Here is an 11,078-nt window from a genome sequence, read left to right on the forward strand (position 1 = left end):
GGCGCCGGGAGAACAACAGGTCCCGATCGAGTCGGTAGCGGAGGGTGGGACTGCGGAGCATGCGTGCGGGGACGATCCTAACCTATCTCGCTGGGGCGCGGAACGCAGCGCAGCGCGGTCGGGAAGCGCGGAGGGCGGGGAGGGGGCGGATCGCGAGGGAGAACAGCTCGCAGGCGGCGGGACTGAGGCATTGGGGGAGCCGGGATCCGTGTCGGCAGCTCGGCGCACGCCAATGACGCAAGCTACGGGAAGCAACACAGTTCAAAATACAACCGCGTCACGGGGCGCAGGGGGGGAGCCGAAACGAGAAACGCCAAGCAGAGTACTACAAACCCCAGAAACATCAGCGGAGGGTCCAGGCGCAGGCACGGCAGAGGCGGGACAAGGCCCGAAATGCGATCCTGCTCTGGGCAGGGCAAATTCTGATGATGAGGGAGAAGAGGCGACCCCTGGGCGTGAGCGGGGAGGGGACACTCCGTCAGGCGCCGCCGGGCCGGGACAGGCAGGGGCGGGACAGGCGGAGGCGGAACAGGCAGGGACGGGGCGTGGACAAGGCGGAGAGTGTCTCCAGGGTGCCACCCCCACGCGGCAAACGTCACGAAGCTCGACTTCGCCCACCAGCGGCTCGCCGGTCGCTGAATCGCCTGCGCGCGGCGATTCAAACACTGCTGCTGCGTTTCTGCAGATGGGCGCTCGTCCAAAACTATCTCAGATTTTACAGATGTACCCAGAAATTGAAAGCCTTTTGAGAACTCGACATACTCCATCAAAGGCAGGGAAAGAAACAGCAAATCCAAAATAGTACTGCGAGCCAGCAGATGCCAGCTGTCGACGTGTCATCGTCACCTAGGGACGGGACTGTGAAACCACAATCACGACGAGCATCAGGCACACCGAGTGGAGCACCTTTCAGCAGCGAGACAGCCACGTTACATCGCTTTTTTCCAGTTTCATATAAAAAATCAACTTCTTCAGAACAGCAGTTCAAACAAAAGCCGAGAGAACCTTTGCCGATGGTGAGGGACGATGAAGCTGCAGAAGATGAAGACGACAATCACTGATGACGACATCATCCACATCACTGCTTCAGAGGGCATTCCTGTCCGGAAAGCAAAACCACTTGAGTTTTCAGGTCAAGCATCAACTTTTTTGTTATCTAAGGACTTTATGAGGCAGTTTTTCCGGCAATTCAGTGAAGCAGCTTCAGAATTTCAACACGAGCCCATGTCTTCTTTCTCTCGAATTTTTCTTCCGAGGAAAGGTGCTGCAGAGAAATTGGGTGATGCCCAGCAATCCCTGGTTCCTGTTCTTTGGGAAAAGGAAAAGGAAACAAAACAGGATGAGGTAAAGCCTCAAAAACAGGTAGATCCTGGAAAGGATGAAGCAGCAGCGAAGCTGCAAGCACAGCAATCAATTCCAGTGTCGGACAAGACACAGGTTCCTGGTGCACGGGAATTTCTTGCAGCAGACTGGACTGAAATAAGAAAGCATGCATTGAAAGGGGAGACACTTCAGATGGGTTCAAGAAGTATGGCAATGCCAGTGACTTATGATACACAGGATGCAAACCCAAGATGGGAGCGATTGGATTGTGAAGTCATCAGGGATCTGATGAAAGCCATTCATGATAATGGATTGGGGTCTCCATACTTCAAACAACTTTTAAAAGGGACATTTAATATTTATGATTTAACACCATTTGACCTCAAATCCCTTGCTTCAATGATCCTGACTGACTCACAGTTCATCATCTGGGAAGCAAAATGGAGAAAAGCTCTTAATGAGCTCGGAGACAAATATCGGGGGGGGGCGAATGCAGGCCTCACCGTTGCACAATTGGCCGGTGATCCACCACTTGACAGTCCAGCGTGTCAAGCCAGACTTTTTCCTCGAGAAGTGTTGACAGACATCAGGAATGCAGCCAGAAAGGCAATGGTGCAAATTCCACTGACAGGAGTTATGGAAAGTAGTTACACAGACATAAAGCAAGGTCCTTCAGAATCTTTCACCTCATTAGTCGATCGTCTCACACAAGCAGTGGACAGGCAAGTCACTGATGAGGGGGTGAAGTCACATTTGATTCGGTGTCTTGCACTTGCAAATGCCAATCCAGAATGCAAACATGTCATCAGTGCAATGCCAGGTCAACCTTCTATGGCAGAAATTATAGAGGCATGCAGCAAGGTGGGGACACCACAGCATGTTGCAACGATTTTGGGGGATCAGGTGGAAAAGGCTGTCAAAGAAGCATTCGCAAATTTTCAACAAAGACAATGCTACAAGTGTGGCAAACAGGGGCACTTCCAGAAGGACTGTCCAGAACTTGCAGAGATTGCAAGCTCACTGGATGTTTGTCCAAGGTGCGGTATTCCTACTTGAAGTGCATGAGAACATTGTTGTAACACAGAAAATGTAAGTACTTTGTCTTTCACATCAAGGCACATTTATCCCTCCTGGGATTTTTAGCAGAAGGCAATGCACATGCAGACAAATTGACCATGCCAATTTCAAGGACTTTACTGAACATTTTTGAACAGGCAAAATTGAGTCATGCATTCTTCCATCAGAATGCTCAAGCACTAATGGTAAATTTTCACATTTCCAAAAGTCAGGTAAAGGAAATCATTAGTGCTTGCCCTGATTGCCAGATTGTTCAGCCTCCTGCTTCCATGGGAGCAGTCAATCCAAGAGGGATGCACAGTTTGCAATTATGGCAAACTGATGTCACAAAATATCCATCCTTTGGGAAATTCAAAAATGTTCATGTTTCAGTTGACACATTTTCAGGTGCAGTCTTTGCATCATTGCACACAGGTGAGACAGTACAACATGCTTGTCAACATTTCTTTCAGGCATTTGCATCATTGGGCGTGCCGCAAGAAATCAAAACAGATAATGGACCAACATATATAGGGAAAGTCCTTGACAAATTCCTAAAGAGGTGGGGTGTCCATCATACCTTTGGTATCCCACACTCTCCCACAGGTCAAGCAATCATTGAAAGGACACATCACACATTGAAATCCCTTTTGGACAGACAAAAAAGAGGAGAGGCAGACGCAACACCATACATGCGCTTGAATAAAGCCTTGTATGTGTTGAATTTTCTAAATGGCCCTTTTGCAGAGCCAACTCCACCAATTATCAGACATTTTTCAAACAGCACGAGAGCGAAGCTGAAGGAAAATCCTTTGGTTTTGGTCAGAAACCCAGAAACAGGGCAGATTGAAGGGCCATTCAAATTAATAACTTGGGGCAAGAGATATGATTGTGTCTCCACAGCAGTTGGGCCAAAGTGGCTGGCGGCGAGGCACGTGAAACCGTACCGAGTCCAGACGCAAGCAGACGTGGACCCCAAGACCGGAGGAAGAGAAGTGGGCACGCAGACGTGAGCCGGTGTCAAGACAGCAGACATCCCTTCGTTCTACGTGCAAAAAGAGACTCTGGGACTTGAGTTTTCTTTGGGGCTTGGGTGGTGTTGCATTTTTAGGGATTCCCATGGGAAAAAGGCCATTGAAAATGAAAGAACTATCTTTGTGCCTCATTCTCTCCTTGATTGCCTTGAACAATGCAGCAGTTTTGCCCATGGCCCAACCAAAAGAGAATGTTTGGGAAACTCTAGCCAATGCATCAGGTTTGGATACCATCTGCCTGACACACTCAAAGCCAGGGAAACCTTTTTCAACATGTTTAGTGGGGTTGCCAGTGAGCAAATGGCCGATTCCTGAAATCATCCCTCCAGTGATTTCAAATTCCATTGTAAATCCAGTGGACAAATGGGATGTTTGGACGAAGTTCCTTCCTGTGGCTCCTTTTGAACCTTAGGAACTGGAAATTCTTGGATTGGTCCAAATGCAATTTTGTGTGAAATTCGGCCTTTCTGGAGTGGCACAAAATAAAACAATAGACGTCACTCCAAACCTCAATTTCTACAGAAATTCATCATCTTCGTGTAATTACACTAAGATGCTGGACAAGCCATCCAATCATGTTCCAGCACAATTGCCGAGAGGAACCTTTTTCATCTGTGGGGACAGAATTTGGCCCGCAATCCCCGCAAATTTCAAAGGTGGTCCATGCAGCATTGGAATGCTTTCATTGCTAACACCCAGCATGACATTGCTGAGAGAACAAATATATAGAGGGAAAAGATCTATCAAGATGTATGATCCAAATTGTGATGACAATGTTCACACATGGAACAAGGCTCAGAGAATTGCAGTTGCACTTTTTTCACCACAGGCATCATCAGGAGTAGCCTTGACACAATTGGATTGGGTGGGTTGTTGGCTGAGCAAACATGCCCGAGCCGCCTCTCTTGCACTGAGTGACATGTTATTAGATGTTGACAGTGTAAGACAAGCAAGTCTCCAAAACAGGGCAGCGATAGATTATCTTTTGCTGACCCACGGGCATGGGTGTGAGGAATTTGAGGGAATGTGCTGCATGAATTTGTCAGATCATTCCAAATCCATTCATGAGAACATCAAGCAATTGCAGGAGAGTGTGAACAAACTTGGAGAAGTAACTGGGTCATGGATGGATGGTGCGTTCAATTTGTTTGACCTTTCACTATTGTGGAAGGAAATTTTAAAAACATTTATATATAATTTTAGTAGGGCTTGTAATTCTTCTCATGATCTTGCCGTGTTTGCTTCGATGCATACGGCAGGCCATGGACAGGGTTGCCAAAGAGGTGTTTTTGGTTCAAACCGGAGGGGGAGATGTTGGAGTCCAGGGCATTCCTTTGGCTGCCCTGGAGGGTCAGAGACCTGGACAGGGGGGTCTGGGACCCTGGCACAGAGCCCAGAGGGACATTGGCTTTGATCTCAGTCCATGGGAAAGGCTTCCTGCACTGCGGGAAGGATTGCAAGCCACAAGAGTGTGAAAGATAGTAGTTTAGCTTATCACAGGGTGAGAAAACAGTAGGTTTGGGTTTTCAGTATTGAAGTGAATGGGAGCAAGATGGAGGATTTGGGGCATTGTCTCCTGCTTCTTCTTTCTTCTTCCCTCACTCCATTTTCTGCAGTGACAGTGGCACAAAGTAGTTTAAAGAGATTGGGTCAAAGTAGGGATGACCTTTTTAGTATAAGTGATAGGTATTGGCAAGTAATGATAAATAAAGAACAAGTAGCAATTAGTATAAAAGATAGAGACAGCCCAGTGCGAGGAGGAGTCGGGGAGTCACCAGATGCCCAGGCAGCTGCACAGACCTTTGTGGGGCACTGAGAAATTTGTAAGATAAGAAATAATAAATGAAGCACGCAACCTTGAAAAATCAGAACCTGAAGACTCCGTCTCTTTCTTGCGTTTGGCTCAGAGCTTTGCAGAGGGCGAAAAGACTCTAAAACCACCTGAATCTCGGGACTATAAACCGAGATATAGGCTTATGTATGAGGATCCTAATAAAAATACACAACTTAGAATAATAAAATTTGAGACAATACTAAACAAAATAGTTGTAACACACCAAATCAAAATTTCAATTTCATAGATTTGTTACACCAAAAAGTACATAGAGAAATGAAATTATATTTAGTTACACGAGTGCTGCACATCCTTTTATTAAGGCTGTTAGAGGCTTTTACATTTCTGCTTTTCAATGGCTTTAAAGACTCATTCTCAAGAAGACAAAATTACTTGGATCTTACAACTAACCTTATAAAAAGGGAGGCACAGTTATGCTGTTAGAAAATAACACAAAATTTTGAAAACTGAAAGCATCCTTAAAAACTCACACAAAATAGCTATAAAAGAAGCTGTACTTTGCTGCTTTTTTTTTTTTAATCAGATGACTTGCGTGTGTTTGAGCCATTGGACATTGATGTGTATCTTTACATGAAACTCACACATGTAGAACATTGTGTTTCGGCATTTTTGTTGTTTTACTTTTACTTGACTAAAATCTAGAAACAGCAAGCAGAGCTCGGACTACATAAATGCAGACACTACTCTAAACATAGTTGTGCTTTTACTATGTTGCTATTATGTCTTGTTGGAAAGTGCAAGTCTTGCTTTATGTGTAAAACTAGTGAGAGAAAGATCTAGGAGTGTTATTAGAATGCTGTAACAGGATGAAAGCTGTATAATTAGGCATTGTGGAAGGAAATAAAATGCATATTTTCAAAGGGTGTGTGCACATGCATGTATACCATGTATGTATACATACATTTCTACACATATATAAACAAAAGGTTTTTGGCAAAATAATCATTTCACCTAAAAACAAATGCAGTGAAAAACAGTCTACAGCAGGCGTAAAAGTGGCAGTATTTAACACAGTGTTGTTTTGCAAAAATGGAGTCAGAATTACTGAGTCTCCAAGACGTTGTTCTCTTCTCCACTACTGGATTATTTCTTTTTCTAGGGAGAACTTCTAGTTTTCATTTCTTCACTTTTAAATCATGAGGTGTTAAAACATAAGCAGTGAAGGTAGCATGAACTAAATTGTTAAAGTAAGGTAATTTTTGGAGGATAGTTTGTGTGGCAGAGCTAGGACTTTGCTGTTGCAGTGGTTTTGGGTGTATAATCTGCAAGGCTGCTAAAGCTTTTGCCACTCCCTGTCCCACTGCCTAAGCCTGTAGGACAGCTGAGTGTTCGGGGGTCCCAGTGCAGTTACAAGCCTCTGTCATTTGCATTAGAGCTGGCTCTGGGTCAGTGGGAAGGGCATGTAACATTTTCTCGCATTCAGGATTTGCATTTGACACGCCTAATTTTAGCACCAATTTGTCTTTAGCTTTCTCTTCTAAAATTTGTCTCTCAATAGCAAGCTTAAGGTGGTCAATGAATTTCATACATGGCTCATTTGGCCCTTGTTTTATTTCTACAAAATCCTGTATAGTTGTGTTACCATCAGGCACTTGAATCAGTGCTTTTCTTGCGGCATTTTTAATATTATCAAGCATTGGCCTGGGTAGACTGACAGCCTGGTCATCTGGTTGAATATATGCCCCTTCCCCCGCCGGGTTTTCTAGTGTTAGTATAGCCCGCACCTGTTCTGTGGCGTAACTGCTCATTAATTGATTTAAAAGCCTTTTCCAACCCCCTTCCCATAAGGTATACTCTGTAGGTGACAACAGTATTGCCATAATATGTTTTTAATCATGAGGGGTTAGTACATGAGCTGTGAAAGTAGCTCTAATTAGATTGTTGAAAAAAAAAGGAGAATTTCTGCCATAATTTACTTCCCTGTATGTAAGGGGTTCCCATCTAGGACCCACTCCCCCTCGTCTCTATAGCACAGGGAAAGCTGCAATTTTGGAAGCAATTTCCCAATCCCCTTCTTGTACCACACCAGCCCGGATCTTATTCCATGGGTCTAGAGTTACTGTAACCCAAAAGGGTTAAGTCCTCTTCTGAGGAAGAGAGGGAGGGGGGAAACGCCATGCCTTTGTTACTATGAGTGCAGAAGCAGCCGCCGTATTGGGAGTCGGCGGGAGTTTCTGGGTGCAGGAGATCGGGACATCTGGACACACAATCAATATGATTGAGCAGAAGCCATTTATTGCTACAGTTATAGATTCTAAACTGCTTGTTCATGCGTTCACGCATCATTTGATTGGTTCCCTCGCCTTGTCCACGTGTCCAGCATGCACCCTTCAGGACCCCTAATTGGTCAAAGTCCATCATCCCATCTTGCCTCCTTTATCTAGGTTTTGCATCCTTGGTAGTCAGTTTCTCAGGGTCTTCGTTCTTATTTTAGTCCTGTTGTTGTCTCAGTAACCTTGATGAATTCCTGAGGGTTCTGATGACAAAAACTACAAGTGGTTTGTTAAGATTACTTACAAACAGTTTGGCTGGTACACAGAATGGCCTAAGTTATGCAGATACATTGCTACAATACCCCCTTCTTTTTCTTGCACCAGCCAAACTCTCTTTACTGCATTTTCCACCAAGCGAGTCACCAATTTTATAATGCATGGAATAATACAGAGCAAAAAAATAATGAAACTAATATTAACAAAGCTCTCTTTGTGATATCTTTCAACCATCCAGTGATTCCCCATCCCTCAAACCATTCATCCAAACCCCAGTCATTAACAGTCAACTTCTTCATGTTATCTTGTAGTTGCTTGAGTTTCCTGTGAATGGATGCAGAATGGTCAGAGAGGTTCATGCAACACGTTTCCTCAAAATCTTCACACCCGTGCCTGTGAGCTAATAGCAAGAAATCGATAGCAGCCCTGTTTTGTAGCATGCTGTGTCTAATACTATCTACATCAGTGAGCATCTTATTTAAAATAGCTGAAGTGATATTTAATTGCTTAACTGTCCAACATCCCAACTTATTAAGAGTAGTCAAAGCTTGAGCAGCAGCAACACCTGGCGTGAGGATTGATGCTATTATCCATGCTGAAGTGCCCCAAAACTCTATGTTATCCTTACAATTAGGTCCCAGGCTTGTGATTGCTCTTTTAGCTCTTTTGCTATGTCTCGCTCTCCAGATTGTCTGATTTAGCAACTCATGCTTGCTAGGGGGAAACATAGATTCCCCAGTTAACAAGGTCCACCAAACGCATTACTTGGGATGGCCGGCCATGCCCTATCTCCACAAATTAAAAAGACACCTCTTGGAAGCATTCTTACAGTTGCATTTTCACCAGCACTTCCAGGATAAGTCCAACTGCGGCAATATTTAGTCAGGTTCTGATACCATGGAGAATTGGGATTAAGGATGACGCTTATTTTTGGGACGTGGGACTAGGACATTGCTCATATCTGTTGATCTTGGGTCTAAGAAGTAATTAATAAACAGTAATTTCCAGGTACCGATCCTAACAGGTCCACTTCTTGAGACTCTAGTCCACTCTCATTCAGTGATCGTGCTATCATACCTGCTTGGAAGCCTTCACCGTTTGGCCTAATTCCTAGTCTTTTACACATGTCCAATTTTGTCCTACCTTTGGTTATGTTGCACCAGTGATTCTCTGTACTAGATCTATTTGCTCCCACATATGGTCTTCCTCTGGCTCCTACCCATCTAGTAAAACCAGTAAAGTTATTTATGGGGCTACCAATTAAACATCTATGAAAAGGATCTCCTGGCATGGCTAAAGATAAACAAAAGGAATCCACCCCAGTAGCATTAGCCCAAGTAAGCCACATATTCTGTCGATGCCATCCTGGCGGGTTAATTTCTTCTGTACTACAGATGTTGCCACGTAGTACAAGTAACAGAAGGAAAACCCAAAAAACCCGCATCTCTAATTTGAGACTATTCTTCATCATTATCCTTGGCAAAAAAACCTTCCCCTATAAGATTAGGGAAAAAATCCAAACTGACTGTGCCTCTTGCTCATTGCACCCTTCTCCTATCCTTTCTCCTTTGGTTCTCCTTCTCTGACCTACGCTTTGCTCCCACCGATCAGGTCTAACACCCCAAGTCCCAGGAATAAATATTCCCTTTCTGCATTCAATAGCCTTGACCTTATTCTCCTTCTCTTTTTTCTGGAGCTTCCAAAGTTTGTTATGATACCACTGAATAGCCTGTGCTAGATGCTCTTTAGATTCAAACAAACTCAGTGCTTCCTGACAAGTTTCAGGGGAATTAACAGTTATTCCTGTCACCTGGGATAACAATACCCATCTATTAAATTCTTGAGAGTGCTGATGTCTGCACTCTATACCCCTGGGGAAACTGCTTCCTCTAAATTTATGCCACCTGTCAAATCCACACCCCACACATTCTAACCTCACCCAGGAATAGAAAAAGCATTCACAGTTCTGAGGACAATTGATGCTTTCAGGTAGTGCTGGTTGTTGGTTCATTGGTGATATTAGGAACCAGAGTGTCCTTCTCAAGCCAGGGGCGAACCCATTTCGCTGGTATCCATCAGGGTCCTTTGTCTGTAATGACACAAGCATAATCCCTTCCCCACATTAATAGATCTGCAGGTCCTTCCCATAACCCTGTCATAGTGATGCTTTAGGAAGGCTGACCTGAAACAGAGACTGGACAGAGCTAGAGAATAAAATATTTATTGAAAGGCCTCCAGGATCCACCTTGGGCAAGACAGGAGCCTAACCAAGGCTGCACCCAGGGTGATCGCAAAAGCAAGATGGCTTCAGGGTCACAAGATCTTACATTTTTATAAGTTTTGGTCCATTTGCATATTGGGGTTTAATTGTCCAATTACAGCTTCATGTTTTGAGGTCCCATCCTTCTTGTTCCTCCCTTCAGTCCACCATTGTTTGTGCTTTTGGACTGAAAGTTGTCCTTGGTCTCCAGCAGGAAAAGGATTTGTTTTGTCTACCTACTCTATGAAGAGAGCTTACTGGCACTTAATACGAGGCTCAGAACTACATCCCTAGGCAGCACAGAATCTGAAAATACAAAAGCTAAACCTTAAGGCATCATTTCCCCCCTTCAGAGGCTTGACAAGGCCTTTTCCTTGTCAAGTCTCTATTCTAAATATCTACTAACAACAGGTATTCAATAACAGATATGTATCTAACAGCAGTAAACAACTAACAATAAACATCTAACTGTCGATAAACATCTAATAATAGTAAGCATCTGACACTAGTAAATATCTAATAATAGATAAATATCTAGTAAGAATAAAATAAGACAACAGTAGAAACATTTAGCAATAGTAATGTCTTGTATAGTTAGGTATCAGGCAAAGAAGAATAATGATTATTGTGTGCAGTTCTTCAAGTACAGAGGAGAAATTATTTAAAGCATGTTTTCGTCTGTACCAGTCTGTATTTACAGTCGTTTCAGGAGCAGAAGCTCTCTTAACTCTGGAATAGTGAATCCAGGGCCCTTTGCCAGCAATTTTGATTGCGGTGAGAGTGGTCAGCAGAACCTGGGATGGTCCTCTCCACCTTGAGTCATTGAAAACCGATATAGTCACGGACAAAGACCCTCTAACTAATTAAAGTTAGAAAGTGGTATGTTTATTCACCGGCGGGCGGCACGGGAGTCATCTCCGAAAGGCGTGGCCGCCCCGAACAAGGCTCTTTGCTCTCTATTTATTTTCCAAGATCTTACATACGATACATATGCATAACCCCAGCACCTCCCATCCCCGCTCTGTATTAAAATGAGGCTATTAGTCCTTCACGCATGTGCA

At 44.1% G+C, this 11,078-nt stretch overlaps 1 protein-coding gene across 1 annotated transcript; it reads left to right on the forward strand.

The window, feature by feature from the left end:
- The first annotated feature begins 209 nt into the window (after positions 1-209).
- LOC120764893 (endogenous retrovirus group K member 6 Gag polyprotein-like) lies at positions 210-4,835 on the forward strand. Its single transcript, XM_040089014.2, has 2 exons — positions 210-2,412; positions 3,283-4,835. Exon 1 carries the CDS (start codon positions 1,027-1,029, stop codon positions 2,377-2,379), a length of 1,353 nt encoding a protein of 450 aa, XP_039944948.1. The 5' UTR covers positions 210-1,026; the 3' UTR covers positions 2,380-2,412; positions 3,283-4,835.
- The last annotated feature ends 6,243 nt before the right edge of the window (positions 4,836-11,078 follow it).

This window comes from Hirundo rustica, chromosome W, assembly GCF_015227805.2.
Source record: "Hirundo rustica isolate bHirRus1 chromosome W, bHirRus1.pri.v3, whole genome shotgun sequence".
Classification (NCBI taxonomy): Eukaryota; Metazoa; Chordata; class Aves; order Passeriformes; family Hirundinidae; genus Hirundo; species Hirundo rustica.

Coding starts and splice junctions, on each gene's coding strand:
- LOC120764893 (XM_040089014.2), top strand. CDS start 1,027: ATGAAGCTGCAGAAGATGAAGACGACAATCACTGATGACGACATCATC.